This window comes from Clupea harengus, chromosome 18, assembly GCF_900700415.2.
Source record: "Clupea harengus chromosome 18, Ch_v2.0.2, whole genome shotgun sequence".
Lineage (NCBI taxonomy): Eukaryota > Metazoa > Chordata > Actinopteri > Clupeiformes > Clupeidae > Clupea > Clupea harengus.
This window is the reverse complement of record NC_045169.1, coordinates 16,345,469-16,363,833: the sequence shown is the minus strand read 5'-3', so window position 1 is coordinate 16,363,833 and position 18,365 is coordinate 16,345,469. Positions and strand designations below refer to the sequence as shown.

The window sequence follows — 18,365 nt, the reverse complement described above, 5'->3', positions numbered from 1 at the left end:
GCACGATGCCCAACGCCGGGAACCTCACTACACTTAAATACATTCCCTTCAGTGATCTTCAGAGATTTATTTTAAACGTAGAAAAACTCCTTGTGAGAGAAAAGAAAACACGAGTGATGGTGTTCTTCTGGCCCCGGTGATATTTCCTTTCGGGACACTCCTGAAAGCCTATCCCTCTCCGGCACGCTGGCGGCGGAAGGAGAGGTGGATGGAGAGGAGAGAGGGCACCAGTCTAATCCACAAACAGCTGCCAGATGGACTATATTAAATAGCACAGGGCTTCAGAACACGGGAATGAGAAAAAAAGAGGAGAAAGAGAGGGATAAAGAGAGGGGGGGGAGAGAGAGAGAGCGAGAGGGGGGGGGGAGAGAGAGGAAGAGAGAGAGAAAGAAAAAGAAAAAAAGGGAGAGAGCAAAAGAAGTGACCTGATGCCTGTGTCTACACTCTGTAAGGTCACAAGATGAAGGTGTGTGTGTGTGTGTGTGTGTGTGTGTGTGTGTGTGTGTGTGTGTGTGTGTGATTGTGAGTGTGTGTATGTGTGTGTTAGACAGCTCGGAACATGATAAAATATTTAGGTGCACTGGTGCGAGTGACTTAACAAAATAATCTCGGTTACAACGTCGACAAACACTGGTGCGAATACGACATAAGAAAACGACACCTTCCAAACACTGCTAAAGTCCAAACACTGCTCAAGTCCAAACACTGCTCAAGTCAAAACACTGCTATACTCCAAACACCACTGATGTCCAAACACCACTGATGTCCAAACACTGCTCAAGTCCAAACACTGCTCAAGTTCAAACATCACTGATGTCCAAACACCACTGATGTCCAAACACTGCTATACTCCAAACACTGCTCAAGTTCAAACACCACTGATGTCCAAACACTGCTATACTCCAAACACTGCTCAAGTCCAAACACTGCTATACTCCAAACACCACTGATGTCCAAACACCACTGATGTCCAAACACTGCTATACTCCAAACACTGCTCAAGTTCAAACACCACTGATGTCCAAACACCACTGATGTCCAAACACTGCTATACTCCAAACACTGCTCAAGTTCAAACACCACTGATGTCCAAACACTGCTATACTCCAAACACTGCTCAAGTCCAAACACTGCTATACTCCAAACACCACTGATGTCCAAACACCACTGATGTCCAAACACTGCTCAAGTCCAAACACTGCTCAAGTTCAAACATCACTGATGTCCAAACACCACTGATGTCCAAACACTGCTATACTCCAAACACTGCTCAAGTTCAAACACCACTGATGTCCAAACACTGCTATACTCCAAACACTGCTCAAGTCCAAACACTGCTATACTCCAAACACCACTTGATGTCCAAACACCACTGATGTCCAAACACTGCTATACTCCAAACACTGCTCAAGTTCAAACACCACTGATGTCCAAACACTGCTATACTCCAAACACTGCTCAAGTCCAAACACTGCTATACTCCAAACACCACTGATGTCCAAACACCACTGATGTCCAAACACTGCTCAAGTCCAAACACTGCTCAAGTCCAAACACTGCTAAACGTCCAATTTGTATTATGCATCACACTACCATTAGTGGCCAATTTTCCCCAAATTAAAGGGTATGCGAAACATAAGTTAGCCTACTAAGATGCAGAGTGAAGGAAAGGTTTACACACATTTAACCCTGACCCTGAGGGGTTTTCACTGGCTGGAAAAATGGACAATCCAGCAGTGTGATGTTCTTGTGATGTGCAAGTTTTGTAAGGAGTTTTGTCTCCAGAAACCCACATGCGAGGCGTGAAGCGGTGGTGTGTGTATGTGTGTGTGTGTGTGTGTGTCACCTCCCTGCGGCATTTACGCTGCAGGTTTGCGTTTACACGGATACGTCCGGTCACAGCCATACTGTCCACCATACTGAATCCATGGTGAGCAGGCAAGTGGCCATGACAACTCAGGAAGCTGTTTGGCTATTAATGTGCTGAGAATTGGCTGTCTGGTGGGAAACAGTCAAGGCGACCGAGCTAAAGCCTGACCAAGCTAACGTGATGACTGGCCTGTAAACAGACGCAAGTAAATGATGGAGCTGCAATTTTTCTGGATAAAAAGCACTGTAGCGTTTATATTTCTCAACAGATTTCACTGAGTCGTTTTTATATTCAAGGGTTTATGATCTACGTGGAGTACCCCAAAAAGTTTTGTCTCTATGTTACTTAGAATCTCGTTGGTTTGGCCGTAATCGCCGTTGACATACATACATGTATATATCTATGATAATCGCTGCTAGACGCTCACTGTTCTTGTGCTCTCACAGCTCATTCACTTTGAAATACTGAAAAATAAATGCCTACACTAGACACTTTTCAGTCCATATTTTTCAGTATATTGAATCTTGCCCAACAGTCGAGGATTACTCAACAAGTAGGCATGACAGTCCTTGCAGGTTATGTGCTTCAAAATTGTACTGGGTATCGTATTATACGGCTCTTCAGAATGTTCAAAAAAGTTCCGTTGATTTGAACGGGCCACCCCAACGTTCGCAGGTCTGTAATTTCTTTATTTTCACTGCTGCGAAAATGTAATGACCGCTGACCATCTTTCATATCATTCCGCAAGTAGTCCGGTCATTTAACGTAACGGGAAGTAATGGGTTGCTACGCAACACCTGAAACTTTAGAGTTCTATTTTATTTCTCAGCAGAAATCACAAAACGGCTACAAAATCGTTAAAGAGGTATTTTGGAGGAATGTCTATTGTTTTGGCGAGTTACTGTATAATAAGAGGGATGAAGTATAGTTCGGAGGTCATTATCTAAAAATAAATCGATTAAATTTCAAAATAAGAGTATACCGCGGTTGAAACGGTATGGCCAAATCTCTCCCGGTAGACACATTTCTACCGTTGCACGGTATATACCGTCATACTGCCCAGCCCTAATCTGACCTATGCGCAAAATGAAAGTGAAGGAAAAATATGATGAAACATAAAATGTGAACACAAAAATACAATGAACTGAAAAAAAAGTAATACTCTTTAAAATCATGTTTCCTGTAAAAGTAATTCTCAATCGTTCCAGTTGGTGCACCGGTACATTTAATTGTATAATAGTGATGCATAGAAACAGCACAGAGTGTGCGCCCTAATGTTGAAACTTTAACACAAGTGCTCCTTGAGGAAAGCACAAGCGTAGAGCTCTGCAGCTGTGCCCTTGTGGGTCCCCTCAGGGAGAAGCTGCTGGAATTAAACTGTCAAACACAGGTCTGTCTGTGCAAAGGTCTCCCCAACCTGCCCTCCCCCAAAACCCAAACAGACACACACACACACACACACACCTCAAAGGGAGAATGGGGAGGGCCTGAGACGCAAACAGTAAGTGTGATTTTATACCTTTCCAGTGCTCCATAAACAAGACTAGGCTCCTCCCACAGGCCTCTCATGCTCAGTGTCAAGAGAAACAACAGAGAGAAAGAGTGTGTGTGTGTGTGTGTGTGTGTGTGTGTGTGGGGGGGGGGGGGGCATTAGAGAGGGAGGGAGAAGGGAGAGAGAGAGACAGAGATGAAGGAATAGACAGAGAAAAAAAGAGAGATGGAGAGAGAGAGATAAAGAAAGAGGAAGAGAAAGGTGAAGAAAGAGAGAGAGAGATGGATAGAGAGGTGAAGAAAAAGAGAGAGACAGAGAGATGGAGAGAGAGATGGTGAGAGAGATAAAGAGAGAAAGAGGGAGAGGGAGCGAAGGAGAGTGAGAGAAAGAGAGAGGGAGACAGAGAGAGAAGTCTGTCCACTCCTGCTTTGTAGTCATCATGGAGAGCAGAGGAAACATGAAGGGGTCCTTTCAGAGTTCAAACATGACTAAACTAACATTCTCCTCTAGGAGTAGTGCCCTCTGTGTGTGTGTGTGTATGTGTCTGTGTGTGTGTCTGTGTGTGTGTGCAAGCAGGTTGGAACATGCTCTCTCTAGTACACTGGGGGCTAGTGAGATGGCACTGGACTTTGTCTCTGGAGTTTCTCAGAGGGTTTGAGTGTGTGTGTGTGTGAGTGTGTGTGTGTGTGTAAGCATGTGAATATCTGTATGCGTGTGTATGCAGACTCTTTATTAATATTTGGATACTGTGCCTGTGCTTCAATCTGTATTAGTCCAAATAACAGAATCAAATGTGTGTGTGTGTGTGTGTGAAGGTGTGTCTGTCCCTGCACCCACTATGGGGTGCCGCTAACTGACTGCTAACTGACTGCTAACTGACCGCTAACGCTCATCTGCACCTAGCAGCGCCTCCCTGCTAGCCACCAACCATCTGCCTCACATCCTCCCCATGACACCACCCACATAATCATCAGTCCACCTCTAAGCATCCACCCACCACCCCCAGGAACTCTCTCCTTCTCTCTCTCCTCTCATCCCCCCCCTCTCCCCAGGAACTCTCTCCTCCGCTCTTCCCTCATCCCCCCCCCCCAGGAATTCTCTCCTGGTCCGCTCTTCCCTCTTGTCCTCTCGCCCCCCCCCACCCTCCAGGAACTCTCACCTCCTCTCTCCTGGTCCGCTCTTCCCTCTCATCCCCCCCACCCCCCAGGAATTCTCTCCTCCGCTCTTCCCTCTCGTCTCTCCGATGCCACCCATAAGACCATCAGCCTGTGATGGGTCTGTGCTGGGCTCTGTCAAATCAATTACCTGTGTGTTTTAAAGGCGGGCGCTCCCCCTCGCTCCTGCGGCCTCTCGGCGTGTGAGAGGAGAGGCTCAGGAAGTACTTAAGCTCCTAATTTGTCACAGCGTGAAAGCACGGCATGCAGGCAGGAGTGAGAGTGAGAGAGTGAGAGAGGGAGAGCGCAGCCTGGCCTTCGGTCCGAGGCTCCGTGAGGGGCACCCCACCATCTGAAGATTTACGCAGCGTTCAGCATCCTCCCTCTGGTCCAGAGAGCACTTATCTCATCCATCACACAGAGGGAGCCACAGAGAGTTTTTTTTTCGGGGGGGGTGGGGGTAGCTAAAGCCAACGCTCATTTGGTCAGGTTCTTGTCATCAAAGGCCCCTGAACGTGTGTCAGGGAGGCCCCCAATTAGAGCCAGGGGCCAAGATTTACTGACTGTTTTAACGCTCTTCAAAAGAAATATAGCGGAGGTGGTCCAACACCCATGTACGTACACACACACATTCTCTCACACACACTCACACACACACACACACACACACACACTCACACACTCACACACCAACCAACAGCTGCAGCCTCTCAGGTGGTTGCAGCCAAGCAGGACAAGAGTTTCAAATGCCGCTTTTCTCTCCTGCCCTCTAATCTTTCGTTTCGGTTTTGTTTTTGTTCACACACTTCTCTATTGTCCACAACTTGTCTCATCTTCTCTTCATTTCTTACCTTCTGTTCTCCTCTTCTTTCTGTCCGTCTCTTCCCCCTCTCCACCCTAACCACTACTCCCCTCTCTCCACCCTAACTACTACTCCCCTCTCTCCACCCTAACTACTACCCTCTCTCATCCCTAACTACTCCCCCTCTCATCCCTCTCCACCCTAACTACTACCCTCTCTCATCCCTAACTACTCCCTCTCTCATCCCTCTCCACCCTAACTACTCCCCCTCTCATCCCTCTCCACCCTAACTACTCCCCGTCTCATCCCTCTCCACCCTAACTACCCCCCTCTCATCCCTCTCCACCCTAACCACTACTCCCCCCTCTCCACCCTAACTACTCCCCCTCTCATCCCTCTCCACCCTAACCACTACTCCCCCCTCTCCACCCTCTCCACCCTAACTACTCCCCTCTCATCCCTCTCCACCCTAACTACTCCCCCTCTCCACCCTAACTACTCCCCCCCTCTCCACCCTAACTACTCCCCCTCTCATCCCTCTCCACCTAACCACTACTCCCCCCTCTCCACCCTCTCCACCCTAACTACTCCCCCTCTCATCCCTCTCCACCCTAACTACTCCCCCCTCTCCACCCTAACTTCTACTCCCCCTCTCCACCCTAAGTACATTTTACTTCATGCCAGGACACACACAAACTTTAGCACTGGACACACACACACTTCTCACCACCCCTGGAGCTGGTGGAGGACAGCGGGCATCCAATGCATATGCATGTGTGTGTGTGTGAGTGTGTTTAATTTTTAAATGTATGTTACACACCAAACACACAGGAGGGGGAGAGCTGAAGGTATGCAATGCTACCCCCAGAAGCAATGCTGACCTTGAATTATGGGTAGTCTGAAGCCTCCCTGCAGACTTTGGATGGATGTTATAGCAGTGAAAGGCATAAATCCTGTACAGCCAAACCACAGAGCTGGAATCTTGCAATGAGAAATCGTCATGCTGATTCAATAATAAAAGGTTCAGATGTTTCAGTATATTGCATTTGCTTTTTTTAGTCATAATTTTATGACAGATGTCTGATATTTCATGCCAAAGCGCTATTTCTCCAAAACTCTTATTAGCTGATGACAACCTCTGCAACAGCACAAATCAGAAAAATATGGTGTCATATGGAACAGTCTAGTGTGCCAGCTGCCTCCAAAATCATGTTTTATAAATGGGCTCTCTGCGCCCTCGCTCGCGCGCGCGCGCGCGCGCACACACACACACATACACACACACACACACACACACACACACATACATACACACACACACACACACACACACACACACACACACACAACGACACCAATCAATCTCTGCTGGTGACATCTCGTCAGGAAACCCCTAAAATGCGCGAGAGACCAAGTGACCGACGAACTTACAACTGTTCTCAATAAACTGCCGATGCTCTGCTCTGCTCTCCTGCAACCCGAGTCATTACAATATGACCGGCTCTCCCCGGTACCGGGGCTGGACCCTTTCCCGGCACATGCCATGTCAAAGCACACTAAAACACACGAGGTACAGAGAGGAGGGAGGGAGATCCCAAACCAACAAATATTTAAATTGATCCCTTCCGTCTTGCCAGACGCTCAACCAACCACCGTGACTGGCAACGTCATCCGGTACCCACTTTCACACAGTCGACAACACGAAACGTTCGCATTATTCCCAAATAGCTCCATCAGAGAGAACATACACTGTTACCATCCGAACCTCAAAACCACACCTAACAGAAACACAGAAAGTTTTAAATTGGCAATAATGGCTTTGTGTGAAGTCTATAACCTAGCCCCCCCAACACACACACACACAAACACAAACAAACACACACACTCTATCAACCCAATCCTTCACCACGCGGAGGCAAGTGCAGTAAGGCATAACCATTTGGGATTCTAAGTGCACCAACATTACCCAAATTACCAGGTCACACAGGCTACACATCACGACTGAATGTTGCCTTCTTTATTAGACAGACTATTACACTGTCCTCTTTCAGTTCGTTAGGTTACATGCACAACTTGAGGGATTCGATAAGATCACATTGCATAGGCTGCATTTTTCAACGTACCCCACAGCAGCAGTAAAAAGCGGAAATACGAATAGGAACTTAAATTTCCGTTTGCAATACAAGAGCATGGCGGAGGACTGTAACATTTCCATAAACAAATTTGCGGCAGTCTCTCCCGGAGTCACGGAGGTCGCGACCGCAATTGAACAAAACTCCGATGGCTGCATTTATTCTACAGACGTCTCCCACGCACAGAGAGCATGCCATAATAATTCACGATAACAATTATGTTAATTTTAATCACACCAAGGACACACTTGTAGGGCAGGGCGCATGTGTCCCATCTAATATTATTCTTGCAAGGCATCGTCCACTCTGTGGCTGGCAACGTGTTTCAGACTCACTGATTAGAATCACTGCTCCTTTCAACCATCAGAATAATTTACAGTTCACGCATAAGGAATAATCTCGCCACCTACCTCTTTTTGGTCTGGGAAAGCTTTCGTGCAGGTGAAAAACTACTTTTTCCACAAAGTGCTGAATGTTACTTTGCTCTGGTCCTCGGACAAAAACCATCCAATCGTGCGTGAAGCCCTCCGCAGTGGGTTTCTTCCGGACCTGGGCACGGTGGCCGAGTTCCAATTTCACCTGGACAGCACCCTGCGAGACCCAAAAAAGAATCTGCTGTAATGAGCCCACCCCGGGACACAATCTTCTGGCCAAAAGAGATAGAAATCTCAACATATGGTAACGTTGAATAACGTGCTAATGGAGAGACGGTCATCTCCAGGAGACGACGCTACGAGCTAAACCTCGCCGACTGTAATGCATAAAAATGCACACAAAACCACAACTGCATACGAGAAGACAGCCAAGGCAGGCTACGTTGTCCATGCATTCGTGATCAATTAGGATATCTTACGGTCTCATACTTAGTTTTACCAACATTCTTAACTAAGAGAAACTATCTATGTTTTATACATGTTTCATGCAAATCGGAGAGCACGAGATTATTTATTAAACCGCCTTCTGCTAGCCACACATTTGCAGACATGCCCTAAATGCGTGAGAAATGCAGCATTCTGTACGCGGCTCACCGCTCAACTACTTCTACTGTACTTGAATATCGATGGAAATATGGCTGGAAATCTCCTGGCAGAAACGCACAGAGCTGTCGGCTTCTTCGGGCAGAGAACAACACAGACGGAGGAACCGATCCGAACGTAGCGGCATTGCCTGCGGAATACTCACCAAGCCGGCCATTCTCTAGGCCACGCGATAATACTATTTCATGGAGAATTTGGTTTAAATGAGAAGACAGAGGACTGCAGACGGCTGATGGCGGACATGGTCTCTTAATTGAACTCAACCCGAGTTTCAAAGGCTGAGGAGTAAAGTAAGACGCATGCGCCGTTACCGTGCGCTGACAAGAGTCGTAGACAGGGCAGTGGAGGAGGAGAGCCAATAGAACACTGCACAGACGCACAGACAGCCAATGTCATGCAGTTTTTCATTCATCCAACAGCCTCCAACATTTGCAAGTGTTAACGCACACCTAATGATCGGAAACCTGAGATCCGTGCGAATGACGGAGTTTAATAGCCCAACAGCCAAATTGACAACAACCATTCTGCATTCTACCAAAGGAGCGTGACCACGTGTCCGGTAGCAGGACTTGAGAGCCTTAGCATTTTGCCTGACTGAAAAAAAAAATAGCCTAGGCTACGTCTCGGTGTTAAGTTGCCCACTGCCATCATTTTGTTATCACATTGGGTAGAACTAAATTGTATTTGCACGATAATAATAGCACTGTTTTGCATTGCTTTGTGTTAGAGGATCTTCATGTTTTCCTTGCATTAGGAACCAACATATTATCCTGGTACAGTTGTAGTCTGATAACTGCACAAATCAGCTAAAGACAAGCCATTGCCAGTTGAAATGCGTTTATTTATTGCATTATGTTATTAAAAACAATTGTATCTGCATTACAATGACAACAACATCAGGTTACATTTTCTGTTAAGAATCACGTGAAGGAAATAAGCAAGGAAAGAAAATATCCTGGCATCTCACCTAAATAGGAGCTAACAGGTCTTCACTGCTGTGTGTGTGTGTGTTTTAGTACAGCATACATTAAAATAGTTTGGAGGCAATATGCTATTGCTTCAATAAATATGTTCAGTTTGTGTTTTTCTCAATAACTGATCAATTATGGATTACAGTTATTGGCTAGTGTGGTAGAATCATTCCAGTTGGTGTGAAAGATCTTGTGCATTTTTCTCAATAATGGCTTCATCATTTTTGAATTACAGATGTTGTCTACAGTCTACACAGTGTGGTGGAATCTTTTCAATATCTGATTCATGATTTATGAATTATAATAGGCTACAGTGTGATGGTTAGAACAAATGCTATGGCCTTGACTCAAATCCATTCAATCAAGATGCTGACTCTTTCAGTATTCTTTGGCCACTAGGCTACCCTAACAATAAAAGTCTACCTTAACAATACAAGTATGGACAGCAGATGGAGTTGGATACGTGTGTGTGTCTGTGTGTGTGTGTGTGTGTGTGTGTGTGTGTGTGTGTGTGTTTGTGTGTCTAAAAATCATACTCAAGGCCATATGGCAGCAACAGGTGTCCATCTCAACTATACAAAAATTTTAGTTTTGATTTTAATTGATTTAATTGTAACAATTAGGGTAAAGTACTCGCGTAGTCACCTTTAGTTATTCCAAATCCATCCACATGATTGCATTGATCAGATGCAATGTAAGAAGACTGTGGGTTAGCAAATAGTTAATTAAATGTTCTTGACTTTCACTGATGAGTTGTGATGTGATGACCAACAATGCAAACGTGTTTATTAAAACAACAACAAACAACTTTGATGTATACATAAATCGCGAGATTAAGCCAGAAATGTACAGACCTTAGATGTAAGCTGTCAGATCCAGTGGCAGACTAAACCAGTTGCGCTTTCGACTGTTTGTTCCTCTAAGGGCACCGTACAAGCGTGTTTTTTTGTGGACGGGTTTGTTTAGCCCTTTGAGGTAATGTCCCGTTAACTTATTAGGTGTATTTTGTGTTCAGTGTTTGTATTTTCTGTATAATCTCAACAGGCATTATATCCTTGCCGCTAGTGCATTATCTCTGAAAAATGTTAAATCCTTCAGCTCTGCTGTAATGTAGGCTTAACTTGCAGTTCGAGCTAAAGTTAGCGCGTGCACTGTGGCGTTGACAGCTAAGTTTGAGCGGGCTGAATTCTCAGTTAGATAACTTTAATTTATCTGTATATCTAAGAAAGAACGGCTTATTTATATCAGAACGTGTTGTTGTTATCACTGTTGTGTCGGTAGAGTTGGTTGTAGACTTGTTTTTTTAACGCTGCGCTAACTACGCTGTGAATGCACTAACTACTGTGCAGTTAATGCAACGCAGCTAAATGAACACACGGCCGAATAAACACACAGTTGGTTTTAATGGAATCAAGCTGCGTGTGCCTCACCACTTGATGTAGAGTACTTTGTAACATTTATGTGGCGGTTTCATTCTTCATGCAAGATTACTTTGGTAACAGACACTCTGTTTAGACATTTGTGTTGCGCTCAGAAGCCAGCCGGCTATTCAGCTTGGCTGTAGTAGTCAGAGTGGAACTGCCTGGGAATAGCCTCTTCAACAATGTGGTTCAGCATTGTCCCGACACAAGCATTGCCGAGCTTGCACAGCAGAGCCATCCACATTGTTCATGCAGACAAGAAACAGCTTTCTGGAAATCCCTGGAATATTTGCGTTTATAAGCTTTGCTGACAGTCGCTTTGTTTTCATACAGCAAACCTCGTTAACTCCTAACGTCACTATTCACAATGCCCAGCGGATAGTTGTACCGTTGTAGTTATTGGCACAAATGTAGATATTCTTTTTTACTTCTTGACACGTCACATCGTTAGGTTTATTTGTGTCTATGTCCTATCAGAGAGGGTAAATGAGGAGCCATCTGTAGTACTACTGAATTATTACTCAGAGATGTCTGGCAGGTGCATGCTGAAGTGGAGCTGTAATCTTATCATAACTTCATAATATTGAGCTGCTGGCCAGGCTTACCTGGAAAGACACACACACACACACACTCACTCACCCCTACAGGCACTCTCAAACAAATACACTCAGACACTGAGCGTGTGATATTGCTGTAGTATCAGACTTACGTGCTGGCTGGCTCGTAGCTGAGTGCTGGTCTGTGGAGAGAGCTGGGCTGTTGCTGGGGGCCTGAGGCGTAATGGATGGCAGGCTGTGGCTGTGGCTGTGGCTGTGGCTGGGATGGGATGGGTGGCCGTGCTGTCTGGAGTAGTATGGGTTGATGATGCTGGCAGCACAGGCAACACTAACACACTGAGCTCACCGCTAACACGCACAGCTCTGTCACTCATCACCAACCCGTTCGGGAAGGGGAGGGGTGTGTGTGTGTGTTGGGGGGGGGGGGGGGGCAGCAGGAGCTCTGTCTGTCATAACCCCCCTTAATCGCACACGCACTCACACATGCTGGGCAAGCAGCTGGTGGGCCTTCTCCATTCCACTGGCACGCCCAATGGGAGAGGCTGAGCTGGGGTAGTAGCAGCAGTAGTGTTCATAGTCTGTTGTAGTAGCAGCAGTAGTGTTCGTAGTCTGTTGTAGTAGCAGCAGTAGTGTTCGGTGAGGTAGCGTTCTGTCTATTAGTCCTGGATCTGAAGGTGTGATAGCAGCAGCAGTAGTAGTATTAGTTTAGCAGTATCAGATAATAGCGTTAGCAGTAATAGCAGCAGTAGTAATATCAGTAGCAGTAATAGCAGTAGTAGTAATAGCAGTAGTATCAATATCCAGTAATAGCAGTAGTAGTAGTAGTAGTAGTAGTAGCAGCAGTAATATAAGTAGTAGTAGCAGTAATATAAGTAGTAGTAGCAGTAATATAAGTAGTAGTAATGGCAGTACTATCAGTAGCAGTAGCAGTAATAGCAGTAGTAGCAGTAGTAGTAGTAGTAGTAGTAGCAGTAGCAGTAGCAGTAGTAGTAGTAGTAGTAGCAGTAGCAGTAATAGCAGTAGCAGCAGTAGCAGTAGTAGCAGTATTAGTCCTGGAGCTGAAGGTGTCTGCTGAATTATGCAGGAGGTGGAACAGGCTCTCCACTATCACCTGTCAATGGCTTTTCTCCCCACCCTACCAAACACACACACACACACACAGACACACACACACACATATACACATATAGAGTCTAGACCAGAAATGGGCGGGCTGGGGTCTCAGCGCTGTGTATGTTGTTGTTATAGGCTAGCTAGCAAACATCAGTATGATAATATATGAGACCGGTGTGTGTGTGTGTGTTGGTAACTGTCTGGGCTAGCTAGCATACATCAGTATGATAATATATGAGACCGGTGTGTGTGTATGTGTGTGTGTGTTGGTAACTGGCTGGGCTAGCTAGCATACATCATGATAATATGTGAGACCGGTGTGTGTGTGTGTGTGTTTTGGTTGGTATCTGGCTAGGCTAGCTAGCATACATCAGTATGACAATGTGTGAGTCGTGTGTGTGTGTGCTGGTTGGTAACTGGCTGAGCTAGCTAGCATACATCAGTATGATAATATGAGAGGCTGGTGTGTGTGTGTGTTTGTGTGTGTGTGTGCTGGTTTTGTCCTCGGCTGGGCTAGCTAGCATACATCAGTATGATAATATTTGAGACTGGTGTAGCATGTCAGCCCGAGGGACTGTGCCGGTTGTTATCCAGTTTCTCTGCCCCTTGTAAAGTAAGCGTGTGTCTGTGGCCTCACCATACTGCACCTGTGCTGAAGAACTGAGCAGGTAGCACCATGTGGATCAAAGAGGAGCACACACTGTGGTAGACGCACACACACACACACACACACACACAGCCCTGAGGGTGGGGCGGATCAGAGCCCCATGCACTGTGAGGTCAGTCTCACCTGTCGTTCATTAATATGGATGTGTGTGTGTGTGTGTGTGTGTGTGTGTGTACGGTCGTGTGTCTACCACAGTGTCCTGTTTGTCAGTCCACCCACCCCCCCCCCCTCCCCCCATTCGGACTGGCTCTTCATGAGAGCTGGAAGATTGTGTGTGTGTGTGTGTGTGTGTGTGTGTGTGTGTGTATGCACACACACTCAGGGAGAGTTGCTGAAAGAGGCTGTGCTTCACATGCCTGGGTAGCTCTTGTTTGTAGTTATGTCTGTCACTGGCAAACCTGTCACTACAGCTCTGTCTGTGTGTGTGTGTGTGTGTGTGTGTGTGTGTGTGTGTGTGTGTGTGTGTGTGTGTGTGTGTGTGTTTAATCCCCTCACAGTGAGTGGCCAGTCTGTCATGAAGAGTGAAGATGACGGAGGGTCTGAAGCAAAGATTTGAGTTCCCCAGTTACCTCATCCAAGCCCAGGTAATGACCTGAACACACTCCCTACCGAGTAGCCGTACACTCACAGTAATGACATGAAGACACACACACACACACACACACACACACTACTGAGTAGTAGGCCTAGCACACGCACTCATGCTCACGACAAGGCTGGAATATTTAATGATTACACACACACACAGGGTTGCAACACATTCACACACTCATTAGACCTGAAATACATACACACACACACACACACACACACACACACACACCAAACACACACTCTGACCGCAGAGCTGAAACTCACTCACTGCAACAGCTATGCGGCTTCGAACTTATTTAACAAGCCTAACTGCATAGTCTTTGTAGCCATTTGGTAACGTACTTTGTTGAGTTAAATGATCGGTCAATTTAGTAGGCTAACTGAGTGGTCAGTGTTGAAAACCAGTCGGATGTTGAAAATTAGGAAATGGGCGGGCGTCTTCCTTAAAACAATTGACACGAAACACCCTCGTTTTTGATTAGGCACGCTCAAACGTATGAGGTGTCGGTTCCCCCTCGAAGGCGCTCAGCTCTTTGTGCGTGTTGTGAAATTACCAAATTAGTCGATACGCGTAATCAAAGTCATTTGACGTGATGCCCTTCTCTGTTGTGCTCAAGAACCTGTGGTTTCTATTAAATTAGGGCCCACCCACTGACAGCGTGTGTTTCTGTGTGTTTATAACTAGACTGACTTTAGTGTTCATAACCAGACTGACTTAAGTGTGTGTTTCTGTGTGTTCATAACCAGGCTGACTTAAGTGTTCATATCCAGACTGACTTAAGTGTGTGTTTCTGTGTGTTCATAACCAGACTGACTTAAGTGTGTGTTTCTTTGTGTTTATAACCAGACTGACTTAACTGTTCATAACCAGACTGACTTAAATGTGTGTTTCTGTGTGTTTTTATCCAGACTGACTTAAGTGTGTGTTTCTGTGGGTTCATAACCAGACTGACTTAAGTGTGTGTTTCTGTGTGTTTTTATCCAGACTGACTTAAGTGTGTGTTTCTGTGTGTTTATATCCAGACTGACTTAAGTGTGTGTTTTTATCCAGACTGACTTAAGTGTGTGTTTCTGTGTGTTCATAACCAGACTGACTTAAGTGTGTGTTTCTGTGTATTTATCACAGGCTGTTCGGAGTCTGGTGGCTGCAGTGCTGAAAGAGAAAGGTCAGAATGAGAAGATCGGACAGAGCTCCGCACAGGTAAGATCGGCTGAGGACTCTCTCTCACACACACACACACACACACACACACACACAGATGTGTGTGTGTGTGTGTGTGTGTGTGTGTGTGTGTGTTTGTGCGTGTGTGTGTGTGTGTGTGTGTGTGTGTGTGTGTGTGCGTGGCTCTGTGGGAGCTGTGGTGCACTCAGCCTGTGTAAGATGTGTGTGTGTGTGGTTATGTGTGTGTATTTAATATGTGTGTGTGTGTGTGTGTAGGGCCCTGTTCTGTACTCTGTGTGGGAGCCTTGCAGTGAGCCAGCTGTGATACGCTCTGCCTGTGTTAGGTGTGTGTGCGTGTATTTCATTAGTGTGTGTGTGTGTGTGTGTGTGTGTGTGTGTGTGTGTGTGTGGGTGCAGAGCCCTGCTCTGGAGGCGCTGTGGGAGCAGTGTTGCAGTGAGTCTCCATTGGTGCGCTCGGCCTGCTGTGACGCCCTGGTGCTGTTTGTGGAACAGGGACACGCCGACCTGCAACACACACTCAACAGCATCCTCAACCTGCTGCCGTCCGCAAGGTACACACACACACACACACACACACACACATGCCGACCTGCAACACACACTCAACAGCATCCTCAACCTGCTGCCGTCCGCAAGGTACACACACACATACACACACACGCCGACCTGCAACACACACTCAACAGTATCCTCAACCTGCTGCCGTCCGTAAGGTACACACACACACACACACACACACACACACACACACGCCGACCTGCAACACACACTCAACAGCATCCTCAACCTGCTGCCATTTGCAAGGTACACACACACACACACACACACACACACACACACACACACACTCAACAGCATCCTCAACCTGCTGCCGTCCGCAAGGTACACACACACACACACACACACACACACACACACACACACACACACACACACACTCACTCAACTGCATCCTCAACCTGCTGCCGTCCGCAAGGTACACACACACACACACACACACACACACACACACTCAACAGCATCCTCAACCTGCTGCCGTCCGCAAGGTACACACACACACACACACACACACACACACACACACACACACACTCAACTGCATCCTCAACCTGCTGCCGTCCGCAAGGTACACACACACACACACACACACACACACACACACTCAACAGCATCCTCAACCTGCTGCCGTCCGCAAGGTACACACACACACACACACACACACTCAACAGCATCCTCAACCTGCTGCCGTCCGCAAGGTACACACACACACACACACACACACTCACACACACTCACACACACACACACACTCAACAGCATCCTCAACCTGCTGCCGTCCGCAAGGTACACACACACACACACTCAACAGCATCCTCAACCTGCTGCCGTCTGCAAGTTACACCCACACACACACACACACACACACACACACAAGCCGACCTGCAACACACACTCAACAGCATCCTCAACCTGCTACTGTCCGCAAGGTGCACACACACACACACACACCGACATGCAACACACACGCAACAGCATCCTCAACCTGCTACTGTCCGCAAGGTGCACACACACACACACACCGACATGCAACACACACGCAACAGCATCCTCAACCTGCTGCCGTCCGCAAGGTACACACACACACACACACACACACACACACACACACAAGCCGACCTGCAACACACACTCAACAGCATCCTCAACCTGCTACTGTCCGCAAGGTGCACACACACACACACACCGACATGCAACACACACGCAACAGCATCCTCAACCTGCTGCCGTCCGCAAGGTACACACACACACACACACACACACACACACAAGCCGACCTGCAACACACACTCAACAGCATCCTCAACCTGCTACCGTCCGCAAGGTGCACACACACACACACACACACGCCGACCTGCAACACACACGCAACAGCTACCTCAACCTGCTCCCATCCACAAGGTACACACACACACACACACACACACACACACAACCTGGGTATCTGTATGATGTGCTCAGGCCTGTAGAAATAACCGTGTGTGTGTGTAGTCATTTCAAACATATGGACTGTTACACAACAAGCACTTTGAAGTAGAAGGATTTAGAGTACACATGTGAACACACACACACGCACAAACACACACACAAACACTTTCCCCCGTTTTGAGTCATCCCCCTGCCTTCATCAAAAGACTTTGGTCAGAGACCAAATAAGCCCCAACCTCTGTACACTCCACGCATCTTCCCCCATGGACAACGCTGTGTTAACACTGGGAAAGAATAAGCTCTACCATACCACATACACACACAAGCACGTGCACACACACACACACACACGCACGCGTGCGCGCGCACACACATGCACACAAACACTCACACGCGCGCTAACACACTCACACACTCACACACTCACATACACACACACACACACACTCACACACATACACACTCTCACATATGCACACTGCACAGCTAGTGGTCACTGGGGTCCTCTTGTTAGTTAATCTACCTCATCCTCCTTTTGCCAAACTAAAAGCTTTCCCTGGGCAGGGTGGGGGCGGCAAGAGGTGTTCTCGCTTATGCCAAGGGTGTGTGTGTCAGTGTGTGAGAGAGTTCTTGTGAGGGATGTTGAGGATGAAGGTGATATGGGTGCCCTGTACAAATACACAGTAATTAAGCAGGAAAAGAGAGGCTGTGTGTGTGTGTGTGTGTGTGTGTGTGTGTGTGTGTGTGTGTGTGTGTGTGTGTGTGTGTGGAACAGGAGAAGATGAGAGGAAAGCTTGGCTCATGTCACCGAGGAGCAGTGATTTATTATGCATGAAGTATACACAACCCTCGCCCTGTCACACCGAAACGGAGCCGCATCTCTCTGATCAGCAAACCTGCGACCAACACGCACTTAAACACACAAATACACACACACACACACACACACACACACAGAAACACACACAAAACACGCATCTTCCAACATCAAACATATAAGTGCACACACACACAAACATACACACACAGAAACACGTATCTTGCATCATCAAACACATATGTGCACACACACACACACACAAACATACACACATGTCTACCATCAAAAGTATCCTCACACAGACTTATATCCCACAAACAAACACACATCTGTGATCAAACACACTCACGTATGTGTACTTTCAAAAGCATGGATGGACACTTGCACACAGACACACACACAAATGTAAATCTACCATCAAACACCCCCGCACTCACACACACACACACACACACACACACACACACACACACACACACACACACACACACACACACTGTCACATCTGCGATCAAAGACACATGCCCTCAGTGCATGCATTATGTGCAGAGTGTCAACATGTGCTT

At 46.8% G+C, this 18,365-nt stretch overlaps 2 protein-coding genes across 3 annotated transcripts in view; one reads left to right on the top strand and one right to left on the bottom strand.

Annotated features, from left to right (window-relative positions):
* Positions 1 to 9,135, bottom strand: part of LOC116224565 (protein AF-9-like) — a 49,227-nt gene extending 40,092 nt beyond the window's left edge. Inside the window, exons 1-2 of the mRNA XM_042710537.1 lie at positions 8,633 to 9,135; positions 7,861 to 8,041 (exon numbers count right to left, since the gene is read on the bottom strand). Of these exons, the coding sequence (XP_042566471.1) occupies positions 7,861 to 8,041; positions 8,633 to 8,644 (193 nt within the window). The 5' untranslated portion in view covers positions 8,645 to 9,135. The remainder of the gene's footprint in view (positions 1 to 7,860; positions 8,042 to 8,632) is intronic.
* The window catches only part of focad (focadhesin), a 125,678-nt gene that overhangs the window by 51,219 nt on the left and 56,094 nt on the right, over positions 1 to 18,365 (top strand). Inside the window, exons 1-4 of one of the 2 annotated variants that reach the window (XM_031584638.1) lie at positions 10,342 to 10,433; positions 13,714 to 13,800; positions 14,937 to 15,011; positions 15,390 to 15,544. In XM_031584638.1, coding sequence (XP_031440498.1) covers positions 13,744 to 13,800; positions 14,937 to 15,011; positions 15,390 to 15,544 — 287 coding nt within the window. In that variant the 5' untranslated portion in view covers positions 10,342 to 10,433; positions 13,714 to 13,743. Of the gene's footprint in view, positions 1 to 10,341; positions 10,434 to 13,713; positions 13,801 to 14,936; positions 15,012 to 15,389; positions 15,545 to 18,365 lie in introns of those variants that run through there. The other variant, XM_031584637.1, reaches the window with a different exon arrangement.